The following is a 21,072-nucleotide window of genomic DNA, read 5'->3' as shown; positions in this document are numbered from 1 at the left end:
TCCCAAAAGATTGCACTTTAACATAGTCACTGCCATTACAATATTATCATCTTCATCAACCTACTTTGTTATTTTACTTTTAACTATTTTTTATTTTTGGCAAGCTAACTTGATACGCCCTTTAGAAAAAAGTCATAAAACATAATACATACAACATTTCTAAATGTGTTCTGACATAAAATGTCAGCAAAGAAGCAAAAGGTTACTTATTTTTCATCAGGTATGTAAAATCAGCTGATTTTACAGTATATTGCCCTGATAAAGGGACTACAGCTCTTAAAAGTTAGTCACACATGTTTTAGATTAGTCCAATAAAAATGGTATCACCTGCAAATTGTTTGTGGACTTTATTTAAGCATGTAGAAATAATTCACATTGCTTCATTTAAAACATGGTCTGAAACTCAGTATCTAGTTCGGATTAAAATCTGCTAATTTTTCAGAAGATGATACATTTTAACATTGTATGAGTAGGACAGACAATAGATTTAAAATATCTTCTACCTACTACTTGAACATAGGACTTCTGTGTAAAGAAAAAAAAGTATTTGTTTATGACCAAAAAGACTACCTATGAAAATCTTCAGATTAGGTGCTGCTAAAATGTACTATTCAATGGTAATGGCTGTTTTACTGAAAGTTCCTGCTGGAACACAACTGTAGGACCCAATAAATGTCTTATGACCTACAGTAAGAAATCTATGTTCCTTTAAAATGCTTTTATTGAGCATTTTCTCAAATGCAATATTTACTCTAGTCCTGGCTTTCATTTGTTTTATGTTATTTGATGTTTGTAACCCACTCAAAATATAAGTGCTTTTAAATAAATAAAAATAGATTAGTGATCAACAACCATGAAGAGTTTGGAACAGCTAGTTTACTGAAGTCAAAGCATGTGTGTTCATTTTCTTGCAAGTCATGGGGGTTCAGTACATGCAATGAACAAGCCCACAGTTAATTAAAGAGAATCCATGTGGTTTGACACCAGGGTTATTAAAAAAAAAAAAACTCTGTATATTTCCAGTTGTCATAACCTGGCCTCCAGGACAGGCCCCCAGCATTGGGACTGGGTCCAGGCTCTGGCCTAGGCTGAGGCCCAGGTGTGGGGGACCCGGCCTCCGAGCCGGGCCACAGAGTCAGGCCTGGGTCTAGGCCCGAGCACTGCTGACCATTCAATTGCAGTGGGGCACCCACTGTCGGGTGGTGATCCCCTTGTTTTCAGTGCTATCAACTCGTGGATTCCTTTAGGCATAGACACTGCTTGCTTCCATCTCTGCAGCCTCCCTCTTGTAAGGTCTCCCTCGCAAAAGAAATCATGGTGTCTCTCAAAGGAATCCATTACTGGAAACCACTTAAATAATAAAGAAAACAATATCAAGAACCCCTTCATGTTCTTGGGAACTGGAAATATACCTTATTATTATAATACATTGGATCTACTGAAAGCTCTACATACCTCAGGGGCAGATAATTGGGTCATCAAAGTCTTTTCTCTGGGCAATAATGAAACATTAAGTAGTTTCATGTTCTTTAAATAATTCTGGTGCTGCCTTTTGCAAGCTAAAGTATCATACATCAGAAGAGCAATGTCTTGAAAAATCTCAATGCCAAAGGTCGACTATTGTAAAAGAAAACACATATTGGATAATCAACTTTATTTTCTTCCTGATAATAACTTTACTATAGCACCTTTCATCTAAGAGCATCCTAAATATCTTTCAAATCAGAAAATCTTAAACAAATTATGGGTGGTTACTATCGCATGGTTAAATATAATTTTCTGAAAACATAATGGCTGGGGACAAATGGTGAGAAAATTCTATAAAATCACTATCTGTAAACTCTCCATACTAGTCCATCTTTTTGGTAAGTCAAATATTACAGAACACCACACGCAAGACATCAGCAGTGGAAAACAAGAATATGCATATAAGCAAATTAATGCATTTAGCATATGCAATAAACTACACAACTTAGAATAAATGTATTCCTCACAGAGTACAAAAATAGCTCACATGGATTATCATGGACTTTTTAGGGATGTGCATTCATTTTAAATGAATTTTCAAAACACAACAAATAAGGAACAATTAGTTTCATTGGGGGGGGGGGCACAAAACAAATTGAGGGGCCTCCCAAATTAAACAAATCTTATTTGTTTAATTCACTTAAAACTGTCAGTCAGGCCTAGGCCCAAGGCTGGGGCCTCACCTAGAGTACAGATCGAGGCCCAAAGCAGGGGCCGTGACCTAGACCCTAGCATGACAACATGGTCTCAGCCTAGGCCCGGGCTGACACTGGGGCCTCGGCCGAGACCCGAGCAAAGGACAAGAACCCCCCCCCCCCCCCCCCCGAAAAATTACTTACCTGATCTGTCAGATATCCGAAGTGTGGGCTGGCTGTGTCCAGATGCCTGGGCCCGACGCCTAGATCCAGCCTTAATACCGGGGCCTGGCCCGGAGGCCAGGTCCCTGGCCCAATACCAAGGCCTAGTTCAGAGGCTATGTTCTGACACTGAGGACTCAGCCTGGACCCAGGCCCGATGCCGAGTCCTCAACCTAGGCCAGAGAGGTCCTCAGAGGTCCTCTTCTTAGGTCTTCTGTCTTCTTTCTCTTAATGATGCCATCCGATGCCTTACAGCAAAACGGATCTCTCCTCTGAGGAGGATGAGCCAATATACTCTGGTGCGACCCCAGCGGATGGAGTCATTAAGAGAAAGAAGAGAGAAGACCAAAGAAGAGGACCTCTGGGGATTTCCCTGGCCTAGGTTGAGGACCCAGCATCAGGCCTGGGTCCAGGCTGAGGCCCCAGTGTCAGGACATGGCCTCCGAGCTGGGCCTGTGACCAGCCTCCGGCCCAGGCCTCAGCGTCAGGACCCAGTTTCTGGGCCACCCAAAGTCCCGGTGTTGGGACCTGGCCTCTGGACAGGGTCGGGTCTGGGCTGAGGCCCATTTGTCATAACCTGGCCTCCAGGACAGGCCCCAGCATTGGGACTGGGTCCAGGCTGAGGCCTAGGCTGAGGCTCGGGTATGGGGACCCGGCCTCTGAGCCAGGCCACAGAGTCAGGCCTGGGTCCAGGCTGAGGCCTAGGTTCAGGACCTGGCCTTTGGACTGGGCCTAGGCTGAAGTTTCGTGACCAGGCCCCCAAGTCTTGGCCTTGTGTAGATCTTAGGCAGAGAAAGTGGCAATCTACCACAGCCTTGGCCTTGATCTAGGCCTCGCCAGCAGATCCCCACCAGACTGGATAAGTAGGGGCTGGGGCAGATCCTAGTCCCAACATTTTTCCTGGTATGAGGGATGGGTGGTGGAGATGGAAGAGCTTGGGATGCCCTGTTCCCTTTTTTTTTTTTTTGTTTGTTTGTTTTTGGGTTTTGTTTTTTTATGTTTGATTCATTTTTTTAAACAAAAGCAACAAATTAAACATTAAACAAAACAAAATAATGGGGAAAACACCTCCCAAAAACAAACCATAAAATGAATGTTTTTACCCCTGCACATCCCTAGTGCTTTTCTCCATTCAGTACTGACTAGAGAAGGTCAGGTAAATTAGATTGGTTTGACATGATTTGTTATGGGCAAATCCATGACAACTGATTCCTAGCACCTTGTTCAATAATTTGCTGTTGTAGCTTTCTAGATGCTGAAGTCAATTGGACTGGTATTGGATTCTCAGGGTCCTCTTCTTTCCCCTCTCTAAAGACAAGCACATTTTCCAAGTTACAGTCTTTGGGACTCTCGCTTGTACTCTGAGATATTGAACATGCTTGCTGATGGCTCTGTGATAACCTCAGTAATCAAAGCTGCATATTATTAGGATCAACCAACTTTTTAAAAAAGCCATTTGGGGGAAATTTTCAAAAGAATTTATGTGCATAAATCCTGGTTTTGCGCATAAATGGCTTTTTGAAAATTGGTTGAGGGGTTATGCAAACACTATTTTTCACTTCCTTTTATGTGCACTTTAAAGAAGCAATCTAGGGGGTGGAGTTGGTGCAGAAACAGAAATTACACATGTACTGGGTAATTTTCAAAAGGATTTACATGCTTAAAACTGGTGTTTACATGTGAAAATGCACTTTACTCATATAAGTGGGCTTTTGAAAACTGTGACAATATATGCCATTGAACCATCAATAGGTTTTACGTGAGTAAGTGCACTTTATGACAGTAACTTTTAAACCGGCATGCGGATGCACATGCGCACACGTTCGTCGGCCCGCACCCAGGGACACGGCCATTTTATAACATACACGCCTATATCTGCACGCAATAAAATAATCTGACCGCATTCAATTCTAAGTGACGCGCGCCTATACACACAAATGTCACTTCTGCAGTGTAAGTGGGGGGGATTTTAAAAGACACGCCTACCAATGCCATTACCAGTTTTCCAGTTCATTCCCAGTTCACCCAGGTAAGGGACAGAACTTACAAACTACCCTGGTTTAATAGCCTCCCTTCTCCCCTATTAGCATCGGCCTTTAAAACCCCGCTGATCTGACCAGATTTCTTTTGAGGTACAGCTTACACATCATCCACAGCAGAAGTAAAGTTGCGCGACAGGGGGACACCCCCCCCCCCCGGCGCGTGCCAGTGTGCATAAGTATTAACAAACAAGTTTCAGGTTTGAATCCAGGAACACCCATGCCTTGCCCCTTTTTTTGAACTTTTCATTTATGAATGCAACGGCAAGTGTGCGTGTATCTGGCGGCTTTTAAAAAAAACGATTTAAGTTCGTATCTCCCGGCTTTGGTGCGCACCGGACTTAAAATTCATCTTTACGCATGTAAATAGATTTTGAAAATTGCTCCAATAATATGTCATATTTACATGCTTAACTCCTCTACACAGGTGAATTTTCAAAGTAGTTCCACGTGTAAATGTAATATACTATCATAGCAATTAAAAAAAAAACCCCATTTACTGCATAAAGTACAATTGCACAGGTAAATCCTATGAACAATTCAATGGCATGTATTGTAGCAATTTTGAAAAGCCCACTTACACGGGTAAAATGCATTTACATGTGTAAAACCCAACTTTACGTGTGTAAATTATTTTGAAAATCAGATCCTTTAAAAGCTCTTAGCACGGGTAAATTGCTACTATTGTATGCTACATTTACACGCATAACTCCTTTCAAAGTTACCTCCATACTTTTAATGAGGTAACTGTAGCAATTTTAAAAAGTCATTTACACGATAAGATCCTGATTTCAAAAAAACCCATTTACTGCATAAAGTACTACTTTACATGCATAAAACTGGGTCTTACGCAAGAAAATGACAACTAATACAGGTGTCCCACAAGGCTCATCCCTTTCCGCATTACTGTTCAACATTTACCTTTTACCCTTGTGTCGTCTCCTTGATGGCCTAAACCTGAATTTCAAACTATGTGCCAACGATATTCAATTCATCTTACCCGTAACTGAATCATGGAACAAAACATTTTCACTACTCCAAATCTACCTAGAAACAATAAAAACCTGGTTATCTCATAATAGACTCAAACTAAATGCAGCAAAAACTGAATTAATTTATCTATCATCTGTTCCCGACTCTCTGCTCAACGCCCTCCAAACACATTCACTTTTGATGGACAATCCATTCCCATAAAAAACCATGCAAGAAATCTTGGCATAACTGTTGACTCCAAACTATCTTTATCCAAACACATATCAGAAACTGTTAAAAAATCATTTTTCAAAATACACATGCTCAAAAAACTCAAACCACTGCTACTATCATCTGACTTCCGAACTGTAACACAAGCCTTAATACTATTGAACTTAGATTACTGCAATGCACTATATATTGGACTACCTTTATCTTCACTACATCCTCTCCAACTAATCCAAAACGCTACCACCAGACTAATTTTCAACTTACCAAAGAAAGAACACATCACTCCCATATTACAACACTTACACTGGCTCCCCATAACCCATCGCATAAAATATAAAATCTTGACCACTATCCATAATCTACTCTACAACCCCAACTCTGTATGGATCTGCTCCATGTTACACATATACAAACCTACAAGACAATTACGATCAACAGACAAATGCCTACTGGAAATCCCATCCATCAGAACAACCAGCCTAGCATTAACAAGGAAAAGAGCATTCTCAGTTATTGGTCCAATCCTGTGGAACTCTATACCTGACTCAATCCGGATGACACCGAATCGCAACGAATTTAAAAAGATGCTAAAAACCTTTTTACTTAACGATGCTTACAAATACAATATCTGAATCTAACTCAATGATATCTGCCTACCTAATGAGTTTTATTTTGTTTTTAATACGTATGTAAATTTTCTTGTGTCATTATTATGTATGTAAATTGTAAACCGCCTAGACGGACACGCAAGTGCCCATATGTGCAGTATATAAAAAACTTTTAAATAAATAAATAAATAAATAAATAAAATAAAATGCATTTTACTCAAATAAGTGGGCTTTTGAAAATTGCTTACATAATAGGTTTTGCTTACATAAGTGCACTTTACATGCATAAATGGCTTTTGAAAACTGCTACAATAGTAGCTACTTTTGAAAATTCACCTTTAAGACAGTAACTTTTAAACTAGTAAGCAGGCGTACATGTGTGCATATTTATCAGCCCACGCCCAAGAACTTGGCTATTTTATAACATATGCACTTCTATGTATACATATTATAAAATAGCCTGGCCACACGCATATGTGCGCTGAATTTTAATTGAGTGTGCGCCTGTGTGTAAAAATCACGCCTCTACCGCCAGGGGGTTTTAAAAAGGACAAGCGCCAACACATTTGCCAGTTTCACCAATTCATTTTCAGTCTTCTTGTAATATTCTGTAGCTTGGTGCAGAGGGACTTTTTGACTATGATACTATATGATGCACTTGTGGGTAGGGGGTAGGGGTGTTTATTGTGAACGTTGGGTGTTTGTTTGTTTCTCTCATTGTGTTGCTTTCTTTGTGAACAACCAGTAAAAAGTTTAATTATAAAAAAAACATTAACAGCTAAGCTAAAATCAGAATTGAAAACCCAACAGGAAACTGAAATCACACCGGTAAGGCCATGCAGCCACAGAACATTGCACGGATATCATCTGTGACAAAAAAAAAAAATCATTAAAGAGAGCCCTTGCAGACAAACTTCCTCATGTTCTCAAAGCAAGCGCACCACAGTTTCCTGCTAATATTGCAAAAGAGGCCCACAATTAAGAAATAAACACAATATGGAGAAGGAAGTTTTGGCACTGACCATCATTGTTGTGTTACTCCAGTCTTTTGGAAAGCTGCTTTCTTTCACAATTTGGTGGTGCCTTATGATATCAAAGAGCTTGGAATCAGATTTCCCACTATTCAGTATGGGGTCTAAGTACTTCCAGAATACTTCCAAGTCTTTGCTGACCTTTGTCTTCCTCTGTATTTCACTTTCTACCACAAGAAATATACCTTCATTAGAGGCAGACATACACACGTGCGCAGTGCGTTCAGAGAGTCCCTTCCTGCAGACACAGCCCCACACAGATCAGGTGTTGTAAAAAGCAGGTTTTACCTACTGTCTGATCTAAGTATCTTTTCAGTAATATTATTATATGTTTTGTAAATCATTTTAACAATACTTAGAAAAACTAAACTGTCAATCCCATAGACCCAACAGACAGATGGATGCTGTTCTCTAAGTCCCTTCTCCTTCCCAAATATTTTCAAATTTAAACTCGTTTTCAAAAGTACTACTACAAAGCTTGGATGCTTTGGGATGATGGTTAAAACACAGATTTACCTGGACTAGAAACATCTCTCATTCTCTTCACAGATACCAAATTATTCTACTTTAAATAAACTTACAAACAAAGCCAGATAAGTTCTCAGTTAAGATGATACATGCATTAAGATGAAGTATACAGTAACTACTTTGATAAAGACAGTATGTAAGACAAACACACGTTTAAAATCAACTCATAAGAACATGCTTCTTTCCATTTTTCTTGGACAGGCACTCCTTTCAGGTCCGATAATCCTGGTTTCAGCCTAATGATGGTTCATGGGATCAACAGGCAGGGCAAAAGTTCAAAGTCATTTAATGTGGGTAAGAAGTGTTTTACCCCAAGTAAATCAGTCATCTGAAAATTGCTCTCCTTTCATGTGGCTAAAAGCATGCCCATTGTTCTCGCAATGAAAGGAGGCATTCCCAGAGGTATATCCAGGTCCCGAGGGGAAAAGTCCACATTTTCAACTCTAAGCATGCACTTTTACAGCCAAACCCACACAAAAAAAAAACCACAGGTACAAACAAGTTTCAAAACAAAAGGAATTTAAAAATTGGCGCAAAGATCATGATCTTCATGTCTATGCGGACAATTTGAAAATTGCCCCCATAATATTTTCTCTTTATTTAAAGCCAAATTTTATGCTACTAATCAGAATTTTAGAAACATCCCTTAACCTCATCTCTTCTTAAATGGCAGTCCTATAGTTCTAAATGCCTTTTAACTTCAGTCGGATTCACATTAATCTTGACATTGCACTATCCTTATCTTCATCTTCATCTTTCTACTTGCTGGGTGCAGGTCTACACATCAAGAAGTACTTGGGAATGTACAATATTAAAATTTGCTAAAGAAGGGTTTTCATTCAATACCGTACCTTCAAAATGCAGAATTGCTTCTTCTTCATCTATGGGCAATATGCTGTAGTTCTCACAAGATACTTTAATCACACTGGACACATCGATTTTAAGGTCAGCCAAAAGAGCTAGAATTTGAGGTTGGTGGAAACCGGTGACTATGATATAATGTTCTGTACCATCACTTGGCTCATCATCTGCATATATATCAACACAAAATGTGTAAAGAACTTTGTAATGTGCAGCCAATCAGATCTTTACAGAAGCTGTTATTCTGTGCAGAGAAAGTCTGCACGCCGTACAATGGCAAAGGACTGCACTACTGTTTTTTGTATTAGGAAAGTAAAAATTAACATTTTACAGACACACTTATCTGGGATAATGCTGCACATAGTAACACAGTAAATAAACAATACATAAAGATCATCTGGCCCATCCAGTTTGCCCAGTTTTTCTGGGCAAACTGGATGGGCCACCTCAAACCATAAATTTAGAGCCCAATATTCAGCAGCACAGGAAGCAGATAAGTTATCCAGCAAAAATTAGCTGGATAGCTTGTCCAGGATATTCAGCGAAGCACTGTCGATTCGGCAGACCACTGAATATAACTGGCTAAAGTCTTAGCTGGATAAACTTACCTCCCACTCCACTCCCTTCCAGAGACACCATAGGCTGAGGGGAAGTCCCATCATGGGCAAAAGCTGAAGTAGTCAAATTGCTTTGAGCAAAACTAAATAATGCTCACACAAACAAAGAGTGAGGACTGAACTGCTATCAGACAGCAAACCTGTCTGATAGCAGAGCGCTATCAGACAGCAAACCTGTCTGATAGCAAAGCGCTTGGACTTGTTCATCCCCGGCGCCTAGCTCTCCTGAACTTTAGCTCTAGGCGGCCTCCTGCACGCACATCAATGCCACCTTGCATATGCACGCACCCCTCCAGGACACATGCAAATACATGCTCAACACTAGGTCGCTGTCGTACACGCACAAGTACATGCGCAAATACGTACTCATATAGGCTGTGGTTGTACACACACAAGTACCTTTGCAAACACACACAAGTTTAGATTGCAGTCTTATACGCACAAGTACCCATGCAAAAGTCAAGCTCCAGTCCTAGTCACAGCCTTACACGCACAAATACCTATGCAAATAAGCGCTCAAGTCTAGGTCATAGATGTATGCACTCAAATCTAGCCCGTGGCCTTATATGCACAGGTTCCCGTGCATGCAACTGCCATGCAGTGAGAATGCATGCACACGCCTACGAACGCAGGGAAAAACTGCTGCAGTGGCCTACCACACAACTATATAAAGCCTGTCTTCACCTTCAGTGCGTTTAGGCCCACATATGTTCAACATTCGGCACTGAAAATCATCGAAGGCCTGAAGAGCTTCTCAACAGCTCAGACCTCTTAACTGGCTGAGAATCTATGGAGACTGCGGCCGAGAGCCAGCTTCCCCCACTACTTGTTCTGCTAAATAAGCTTTGGCATAAGCAAATTAAAACTGGCAGAACCAGAGACTCTTCCTTGGTGCATGTGCCTCTCATACCACCGTAGGACAGGGAACCGTCAGCGATATTTGAGGAGGGGTTTCCCCTGCCTCTCCTGCTGACATTGCTAGGGAATCGAAAATGGCTGCCATTTCCACACTGATGGGGAAAGCTTGAGTGCTAGACCTTGTCACCCACAAGGCTCGTACTAACAGAGTGACCATGCTCGAAGCAGGACCCCCCCGAATGCCATGCCACGTCTGACACACGTGCACGCTGTTCCTCCCCGCGCTCATGGCACTACCAGCACCTCAATGGCAAGCAGGGGAACAGTCCCTCAGAGCCACGGAGCCAAAACCCGGTCACAGGCAGAGAAGCTGCTGAAAAGCCCCATTGCTGAGCTCCCCAAGCTGCTAAGGTAGCTTCCCCCCTGGAACCCTGCTGCTGCACAGATTCCTCTAACTAGTTCCTTGTTCTCTTTTTTTTTTTTTTTTTTTTTTAACTCTCAGAGAACAAATAAAGATACACAGAAACCAATACTTTCCTTTGGTGCAGTTCTTGGAGGAGAAGTCCATTACCTGCTATTAATTAAGTTCACTTAGATAATAACCACTGCTATTACTAGCAACGGTAACATGGAATAGACTTAGGTTTTGGGTACTTGCCAGGTTCTTTGGCCTGGATTGGCCACTGTTGGAAACAGGATGCTGGGCTTGATGGACCCTTGGTCTGACCCAGTATGGCAGGTTCTTAGGTTCCGGTTCCAGGAACACAGGCCGCTTGGCAGATCAGAAAAGAGCCAGAGCACTGACTATCTCCATCTCCTTTTGCCAAACTTTAGCAACCCTGCCCAGGACAAACTGTAGAAAAGGGATACTTCCCTATTCCACTGGGCTTGCAGTGCAAAACTGCCAACAGGTTCAACCGCTGTCTCGTAGGGCATGAGGGATGTGGACCACAAGATGTCCACCCCACAGACCTTTGGACCGAGCTATCAGAAGGGTCACCAACCCCCTTGCTCATCCACCTCAAACCATAAAATAGTCGCATCCATGTGTGCGCGCCAGGAACCCAGCGCACATGGATGCACATGCATTATTTTTTAAATCTATCTTTAAAGTATTTTGTATACAGCAGTAATAATCATGTTGGAAGCTGATGGTGGTTTCCAACTTAACTTTTACTGATTAATGATGGAAAATTGATTTAAAAAAAAAAATCCAATTATAAGATCTTGTTCTCTATAGTCAACTTACAACTTTAGTTCTTCTAATAAATCTGTGACTATTTCTATATTCATTTTTATTGGGTTTTTCATACAATAGTAACATGTGAGTCTCAGTACCACTGTAAACCAGTAGGTACCAGTAGTAGAACAGACAGCAGCCACTGAGAAGATAAAATAACATTAAACAGTACAAATATTATACAATGGAACAAGCATCACACCATATCAAGAAATACAATCTGTGACTTTATACTTCGAATACATTTATTCAATTCTCTTTATCCTGATCCTTTCCAATTAATAGGGTAGCTTTAAAGCTTCCAGAATTTGGTGGAAAAGATGAAAATTCTCAATTTAGATTTCACAAAGTAAAGACTCATATCTCATACCTTTATCCAGGTGTTCAGAACAGATGTTCTTATTCCTTTTCCTTACTTCTCCTGCTGGTACTTGAAGGGGACCTCCAGACTCCTGTCTTCGATATCCTGATGATATAGTCTGGGGACTTCACCATTGCAGTCTTCCACATGGGGGAGCTAACATCCAACACACTACTACTTCTATTCCCCCTAGTAAAATGGGACAATCCTTTTTGGTAGAGGCCCACTAGGGTTCTCCACACTTAAGATTACTCAAACATTATAAACACATTTTAATCATTAATGGAAAAAGAGGAGATGAGTACTAGGACAGAGACATTTTTCGTTGAATGATGGTATTTCTTTTTGCAGGATGCTCTTACGGCAATAAAAGGTTTACACATGCACTTCTGTTGTCAGAAAGTATAGGACATACCAATGAATTTGCTGGATGGCTCCTCTTCTCCACGGCGCTTTAGCTGTGTCTCCTTTTTAATTGGTGGCGGCTCTGGTGCCTTTTTTCCCTTTGCTAGTTTCTCAGTAGACTTGTGCTTTAGAGAACTTTTACTAGGCTTTGCCTGTCCTTTTAGCTCTGCTGACTAGAAACAGAAGAATCTAGTTTAGTTCTCACCTTAAAGGCATATGGTAAAGATCAATTTAGAAAAAACTAAAAATACATTTTGTTTTTCCAGATCTAGACTGGTGATGGTCCTTGGTGGGAATGGCGATGAAGCCTATAAGTATAGTAAAATTCTTTTAAGGTGACAGTTATATTCTGGGTGAATTTTAATAAATGGTGGGTATTGTGGAGTTTTGTTAATAAGGGGTGGGCTGGAGTATTTTTGTGGTGATTATTCTTTTTTATAATTATTTTATTCAGGCCTATATTTAGTGCTACTTAACTGGATAAATAAGCCAGACTTATCTGGCTAAGTGGCAGCTGCTAAATATCCAGCTATGTTCAGTGGCTGCCACTTATTTATCCAGCTAAGTAGATAGCTGGATATCTTGGGGGTGGGTAATGGGTGGATCGAGGTGGGGCAACTTAACCATTTATCTTAACCGGATAAGTGTCTATATTCAGCCTTATCCAGTTAAGTTAATCAGATAAGTTAGATCTGCCATAGAGCAGGTCTAGCTTAGCTGGTTTTAACTTATCCAGCTAGTAATTTGTACATGGATATTCAGTGGCATCGTCGTGCCGCTGATTACCCATTCTAAGTTAACTGGATAAGTTATTTCCAGATAACTTAAATAACCAGATACAATGGGCTCAATATTCAAATGTATTTACTGTTTTTTTTGATAGAATTGTATGTTGATTGATGTTGTACACCTCATCGAGCAGATCTTGGTATCTAGCTCTGCGGTATATAAAAAATACATGAAATGGAAAAAAATTATATTGTTGGAATACAGTATATTAGAAAATGTTTGCCTGTAAGGCCCTGTTTCATTCAAGATTCTAGAAGCATGACAGCTGCCAAGTCTGACTCAACACAAACCTATAACCCACAGGTGAAATTATCTGGATTTTTATCTACTCCTTGTCCATCCCAGATCTTTTATAGATTTGTAATCTGATTATTCATGTAACTCTGAGGTCAAAATCCTTTGAAACAGTTTGAAAGTCTAACTCATGTTGAATAATAAGATGCATTTTTTAAATTTACTTATCAAACCTCTAAACCACATTCATGGCCTCAAAGAAGTTGCCCAAAGCAGCAGGTCAGTTTTACAGTCAAAGACAGGGATATTTTACAACACTGATTCTCCCCACTCTCTTTCCTAATCCCTCTTTTCCTCCTACTAAACTTTCTAGTCATATTTTCCAATTATTCTTATAGAATTTGACCGCTCCCTCATGTCTCTGTCCTCGAAAGCTCATGCCTCAATAAACTGGTTAGTCTGTATGGTGATACTCACCTCTTGTCATTTCTAATAAACCACATTGTCCAAATCTCTTACATAAATACTACTAGATTAGAGACCCAAAATTAACCTTAACAAATTCATCTACATAGTTTCTTGCAAGTTCTCATTCTTCTAAAACCAGGCTGGCTGTCCTCCATCAATCTGTGTTTTACTTAGTGCTCCTCAGATTTCTTGAAATAATTTCTAAGAGATGCATTTAAAAAAATAACTAGTCTGTAATTTCCTGGTTAGTCTCTAGAGATTTTTTGGAACAACAAAACTGGCGTAACATTGGCCACCATCCAGCCTTCATAGTTTCTCCAGGGTTGAACTGAAAAACTAGAAGATAGCATTTTGTTGGTTTCTGTTCTGTATTATTCAGAGCTCTTGTATGGCTGTGGTTTGAGGTCTTATGTTATATCACTTACTCAGATTTTTAACCATTTTTATCATCCTTTTCCTGGTAAAATTTATTGGAAAAATAGAAGAAATGATAAAAATCAGTGACACCATATATTTTATGCTGTATAAGAAAATTGGTTCTTATCTGCTAATTTTTGTTCCTGAAGAACCACAGATCAGTCCAGACAAGTGGGGTTTATGCATCCCTACCAGCAAATGGAGTCAGAGAACAAAGTTTTGAGGCACTGCTACTTAACCGAGAGTGCCACCCGCAGTCCCCTCAGTATTGACCTGAACCCAAGCAAAGATGTCTACCTTAACAAACCCCAATAAACCTAGGGTGAACAGATACTTAAAAGTTGGAGCCCCCTGAAAAACAACTAGGCTCTCTTAACCTGTCAGAACGCACATCTGAAAACTATGTACACTTCTCATTACTCTGAACATATCACATATCAGCTCAGCAACATCCAGAAGTGAGGAAATCTTTTGAACTATGGGGATGGGTCTCTGGACTGATCCGTGGTACTTCAGGAGTGAAAATTAGCAGGTAAGAACCAATTTTCCTTTCCTGTTCGTACCCCGTATCAGTCCAGACAAGTGGGATATACCCAAGCTCCTCTATTCTGGAAGGGAACTCAAAAGACCCGCATGCAACACACTTTCCCCAAAAAACACCTCCTCTGGCGCCCGCACATCCAAGTGGTAATGTTTGCTAAAAGTGTGAAGAGAAGACTACGTCGCCGCACGACAAAACTCCTTCAGAGAAAGCAGTTAACACTCCACCCATGAAGCCGCTCGCACTCTAGTAGCATGCGCTTTCAGAGCTACCGGTATCTGACGACCCTTACAAACATAATCAGAGCAAATGGTCTCCTTCAGTCACCAAGAAAGGAATTCATGACTTCCAAATTCTCAACCGAGTGCATCACACATCCAAAAGATTCAAGTCTTTCTCCTGCAGGGAATCCTTAGACCATTCCGGAAAGGCCGGCAACTCCACCATCCGATTCCCATGAAAAGAGGACACAGTGTGACCCCAACATTAGAAATATGCAGAAAAGGATCTCTGCACGAAAGCACCTTCAATTCCAAAATCCGCCTGGCAGAACAAATGACCACTAGAAACACTGTCTTCAACGTCAGGTCCTTCAATGTCGCCCTTCTCAAAGGCTCAAAAGGCCCTCCACAGAGTACCTGCAAAACCAATTTAAGATTCCAATCTGGACACAGCTTCTGAACCAGAGGCCGCAAATGCTTGACTCCCTTCTGGAAACGAGCCACAACAGGATGAGAAGCCAAAGACTTCCCCCACAACTTGCCCCTAAGGGAACTCAAAGCAGATACCTGAACACAGAGGGAGCTATAGGCCAAACAGGCAAAAGCCCTCCTGCAAAAAGGCTAAGATCTGAGGAATGTCCACAGATAAAAGATCTATTTTCCGAAGCAGGCACCATGATTCAAAGAACCTCCAGACCCTGGCATAAACCAGAGATGTAGAGGGTCTATGAGCCTGAAGGAGCGTGGAAATAGCCGGTTCTGAATAGCCTTTAGCCGCAAACTGCCTCTTCTCAAAAGCCAAGCCACAAGACCAAAGTGATCCTCCCAATCCGAAAATATGAGGACCCTGCAGATGAGCCAGCCTGACGGGACCCTCTACTGCAAGATGCACAAGATACATGAACCATGGATGTCACGACCACTCTGGTGCCACCAGTGCCACCATCCCTGGATACAACTCTATGCGCCGCAGAATGCAACTGATGAGAGGCCACGGAGGAAACACAGAGAAAAATCCCGGTTGGCCAGGAACACACCAGAGCATCTAGTCCCACCAAACCGGACTCCCTCCTGCGACTGAAAAACCTCGACGTCTTGCATTGGCCCCACATTACCATGAGGTCCAACTGGGGAACACCCCATCTGGCACAAATGTGAATTTCAGTCTTCCGGGGACAGTTCCCACTCTCCCCGGATCTAGCTGCTGCCTGCTGAGGAATTCCACCTGCATGTTGCCCAGTCCTGCGATGAGCAAAGCTGCAATCCCCTCAAGATGGTGTTTTGCCCACACAAATAACAGCTGCATCTCTTGGGCCACTGAGGGATTCTTGATCCCTCCTTGCCGGTTGATGTATGCCATCGTTGTCGCATCGTCCGAAAACATACAAACCATGCATCTCTGGACCATGTGTCCCTGGACCAAAGGCAGGAACACCTTCAGGGCTCTGCACACCACCTTGTCTCCAGGCGATTGATCGGCCAAGATGCCTCTGCCTCTGACCAAAAACCCTAGGCCAACTGTCCCAGGTCACCACCATCCAGTTCGGGGCCTCTAAGTCCACTTCTTTTTCCCAGATGGTCCTCAGCAGCCACCACGAAAATCTGGACCTGGATTCTCGTAGTAGAGGTAATAGCAGATGATACTCCTCCGATAACTGATTCCACCTGGAAAAAGTGCCTTTTTGCAAAGGACGCATGTGAGCAAAGGCCCAGGGAGCCAAGTCCAAAGTCGAGGCCATGGAGCCCAGTACTTACAAGTAATCCCAGACCTTCGGCACCGACAGGCTCAAAGATGCGTCACTTGAGCCTGCACCTTGAACGACTTGCCCACTGTCAGAAACACTTTGCCCTTCTGGATATCGAAAGGGGCTCCAAGGTACTCCAACATCTGAGATAGAATCAGGAGACTCTTAGCTACATAGATCACCCAACCCAGAGATTCCATCATTCTTTGTACGGACTGATCTCACTCTTCCTCAGTCTTCGCCCGAATCAGCCAGGATTCTCTCTCACCTCAAAGCCACTGCCAGTACCACCATCGCCTTCATGAAGGTGCGGGGAGCCGCAGCCAACCCAAAAGCTTAATTAAGCTATTAATTAAACCTTAATTAATAGCTTAATTATTAAATAGCTCAATTAATAGCTTAATTATTAATTAAACCTTAATTAAGCTATTTCACTTAGATGCAATTCCAACACTGCTCTCTACATTAATGGTGGGGGTTGAAGGGAAAAACAAAAGTGCAAAAGCTTGCTGGGCAGACTGGATGGGCCGTTTGGTCTTCTTCTGCCGTCATTTCTGTTTCTATGAAAGGAAGGGCTCAGACCTCCGATGAGCCTTTCGAATGGAAATATGAAGATATGCCTCAGTCAGGTTCAAAGACGCCAGGAACTCTCCTCTGCAGACTTCTGCTATCACCATATGCAACGTTTCCATGCGAAAAAGTGGAACCCGCAAGGCTAAGTTTACCTTTTTCAAGTCCAGAATGGGTCAAAAAGTGTCCTCTTTCTTGGGAACCACAAAATAAATGGAGTACCTTCCCCGCCCTTGCTCATCTGGAGGGACGGGGACTATTGCGTCCAAGCTTAGCAACCTTTGCAGGGTCCCCTCCACTGCTCCTCGTTTGTTCTGCGATGAGCAGTGGGACTCCAGAAAAGCCTCCCTGACCGGGCGCAAATATTCTAACACGTAACCATCTCTTACCACTTCCAAGACCCACCGGTCCAAGATGATCTTGACCCACTCCCCTTAAAAGCGAGACAACCTGCCCTCTACCGCTTCTACCAAGGAGTGAGCAAGCCTGGCATCACTGGGAAGACTTTCCTGCTCCGGTCCCTTGACCAGCATCGTTTCTAGAGAACCTGCGGGAACCCAGAAAGGATTGCTGGTGTCCCGATGATGGTTTTGCCCCTGAAACAGATGCCCCTTTGCCGAAACGTAATCTTTGCGAATCCCAAAGCCGGGGCCTGGAAGGAAAAACTTTGTTATTGCTCTTCTTATCCTCCGGTATACGGTTCCCTTTGGACTCTCCCAAAGACTTCATCAGCTGATCCAAATCCTTGCCAAACAGAAGCCTTCCTTTAAAAGGCAGGTTACATTGCTGGGATTTGGTCCACGGGTCCGCCAGCAAATTGCGCAACTACAAAGGAATGCATGCTGCCACCACTGTGACCATGCTCCTGATAGATAAACGCAACAAATCATACAGCACATCTGTCACACAGACCACTCCCACCTCCAAGCGCACAGACTGAGTGTCATAGTAGAAGCCTACTCCTGTGCTTTCTGAACCTAGCACAAACAGGCCCTCTGCATCAGGCTGTCACACACTGCGGCCCAGAGGCTCAAGGCAGACACCTCAAACATCTGCTTTAGCTGAATTTCTAGCTTGCATCCTGAACATCCCTCAGAGCGGCTGAAGCCGCTACCAGGATGGTAGTTGTCTTAGTCACCACTGAGACTGCCACATCCATCTTAGGAATCTTTAGGCGATCCAGGTTTTCCTCCATCCAAGGACTGAGCTTTGTCAAAGGTCTACCAACCTTCAAGCCTGCTTCCGGGAAATCAGCTTCTGAATTTTCTTAGGCAACAGGAAGGCCCTGGGAGAACCACGCAGTCCATCCAGAACCGGATTCACTCCCTCATTGTTTGACTTTTCCTGAGAGGTCATATAATGAAACTTCAGGAAGGACGACTCAGAACCAACGTCAGGAAATATTTCTTCATGGTGGTGGATGCCTGGAATGCCCTTCCGGAGGAGGTGGTAAAGACAAAAACGGTGAAAGATTTCAAAGGAGCATGGGATAAACACTGTGGATCCTAAAGGCTAAAGGATGGAAATGAAAAAAAAAAAAAAAAAAAAAAGAGTACATGGGGTAACTTGTTGGTGTGGTGGTTATTACTCTTAACCAACTCCATTATTGCTCTCTGTTTTTACAGAAGGGAGAAAAGAGGAAAAGGGGAATTAGATTCAGACAGCAACCAACAAGGACAATGGATTTTACGGTCTAGGAAAACAAATAAGCATGGGGATAACTTGCTGGTGTGGTGGTTACTACCCTTAACCAACATGCCTGATATTTTGGATGCAACTCCAACTTTGCTCTCTGATTCAACGGCAAGAAGTAACAAGGAATTGGACTCAGACAGCAACCAACAAGGGCCCTGACTTTGATGATTTGGGAAACTAAAGTAAGGGGGTGACTTGTATGGCACAGTAGATGCTACCATAAGCTTGCTAGGCAGACTGGATGGACTGTTTGGTCCTTTACTGCTGTCATTTTCTATGTTTCTATGTTTCATCTTCACCCCCAACTCCTCCAACATGGGAGGGATGAGGGGATGGAGCGCCTCCTTTTTAAACAGATAGATCACTCTAGGGACATCGCCTGGATGAGGATCCTGACCCCCATCTGGGTCCACATCCAGGTCCGCTCCCTGAGGTGAGGCAGAATCATCCTGCATACCAATGGAATCATCCAGATCCCTGGGATCAACCTCAGCACCAGCATGCTGCAAACCCAGGCTCTTAAGCAGATCTCCCAAACCTCCCGCCGATTCCAGCCTTGGCCTCTTAGACGGGGCACTAGTCCATCCCTCTCTGGACCTCTTCTCTCCTGCATCCTTCCGCACCAGGAAGGCTCTGTGTAACAGCAGGTCAGATTCTGGAGAAAAATCCTCTGGTTCCTCGGCCCCATGTGAGAGAAGACTGCCATCAGAGCCTGCACCTCCCTCCTGATTCTCCTCATCCCCCTGGCACCACAGGGGAGAGGGGGAAGGGAATTTCCAGGCTCCCAGCTGGGTGAAGACCCCAGAACTCAATCCCCCATGGTCATAACAGAACCCACGCCCCCCCCCCCAGGGCCACAGGCATGGCCCCTGATGATCAGGAGGCCCTCCTCTCCTTGGAGCCAACTGCAGAGGTTCCCTCTGTTCCTGATCCACAGCCTGTGCAGAGGGAGCATGAATTAAGACGAGCTGACCAGAGCCCGCAGGCCCTGTAAGCCGCCATGTGCGGCTTAGGTGCCATCCACCGTGCGGCAGAAGCTCAATGCGGCCCGAATGTGCCAACACTGAAATAGGCCACACCACTCCAGTGAAAATGTGCAAAATGCGTCGGCTCGAGCTACGTCAGCAGGACTCAGTGGCCGAAGCAACTCACACCCTGGTCTGAGTGCTCCACAAGCTTTCCTCGCTGGGGGAAAAAGGAAACAGCAACAGACTCCTTCAGCTCTCCCTCCTGCAGGTCCGAAGAGCTCCCGCTGACAGACACCGGCCTCAGAATGAATCTCCAAGCCTTGCAGGTACAAACAACCCTGTTCTAGTTTCCCCTTCCTAAAAAATTTTTTTTTTTACTTAATAAACAAAGAACAAAAAAAGGGAACTTCCCTGAGCAGAGGCTGGCAGAAGGCGATATCTGAGGTAAGAGGGAGCCAGTCCCCTGGCTATCAAAACCTCCGGAAGGAACAGGCTACAGCAGACAGGAGTTTCCAACCCCCTCCCGGATGCCCGGCTGAACCCAAGGGATGGCCTACAAAGGAACCTAACACCTCAGGGAGCTCCACCAACTTAAGAACATAAGAAAATGCCATACTGGGTCAGACCAAGGGTCCATCAAGCCCAGCATCCTGCTTCCAACAGTGGTCAATCCAGGCCACAAGAACCTGGTAAGTACCCAAAAACTAAGTCTATTCCATGTTACCATTGCTAATGGCAGTGGCTATTCTCTAGGTGAACTATCTCCACACTTTCAGTCAGAACTGCAAGTTTCCAATTCTACCATCTGCTGGAGACAGAGAAATACTGAGGGAGTGCAGGTGGCACTCTCGGCTATGTAGCAGTGCCTCAAAACTTTGTTCTCTGCCTCCATCTGCTGGTAGGGATGCATAAACCCCACTTGTCTGGACTGATCCAAGGTATGAACAGGCAACTAAATTTGTTTTATTTAGTAATAAAAGGGGATAATTTTCAGTAGAAAATAAAACTCTGAAAATTGCTCCTCACCACCCCTCCCTGCCCAGGGGTTGGGATAGGTGGGTAAGGAGCCTTTGTGGCATCAGCCTAGGATTTTCAAAATATCTTGCAGGTTCTCAGATAAAAAGTAATTTTCAAAGGTAAACTCTTCACAAAGTTTCCCTTTGAAAATCTGAGCCAGCAAAGATGTTGGATCCCAAAGTATCTGTGGTCTTTCCATCTGCTTTACTACAGGTGCAAAAAGTCTGTGCAAGCAATTATATGGCATGCAGGGAATTGAAAATGAAATTCTT

At 43.1% G+C, this 21,072-nt stretch overlaps 1 protein-coding gene across 2 annotated transcripts in view; it reads right to left on the bottom strand.

Annotated features, from left to right (window-relative positions):
* Positions 1–21,072, bottom strand: part of SPAG17 (sperm associated antigen 17) — a 289,254-nt gene that overhangs the window by 223,427 nt on the left and 44,755 nt on the right. The window contains exons 5-8 of one of the 2 annotated variants that reach the window (XM_029577979.1): positions 12,146–12,308; positions 8,645–8,821; positions 7,257–7,432; positions 1,456–1,617 (exon numbers count right to left, since the gene is read on the bottom strand). In XM_029577979.1, the coding sequence (XP_029433839.1) occupies positions 1,456–1,617; positions 7,257–7,432; positions 8,645–8,821; positions 12,146–12,308 (678 nt within the window). The remainder of the gene's footprint in view (positions 1–1,455; positions 1,618–7,256; positions 7,433–8,644; positions 8,822–12,145; positions 12,309–21,072) is intronic. The other variant, XM_029577980.1, reaches the window with a different exon arrangement.

Source organism: Rhinatrema bivittatum, chromosome 15, assembly GCF_901001135.1.
Source record: "Rhinatrema bivittatum chromosome 15, aRhiBiv1.1, whole genome shotgun sequence".
Lineage (NCBI taxonomy): Eukaryota > Metazoa > Chordata > Amphibia > Gymnophiona > Rhinatrematidae > Rhinatrema > Rhinatrema bivittatum.
Note: the sequence above shows the minus strand (reverse complement) of the source record. Positions and strands in the feature narration are given on the sequence as shown.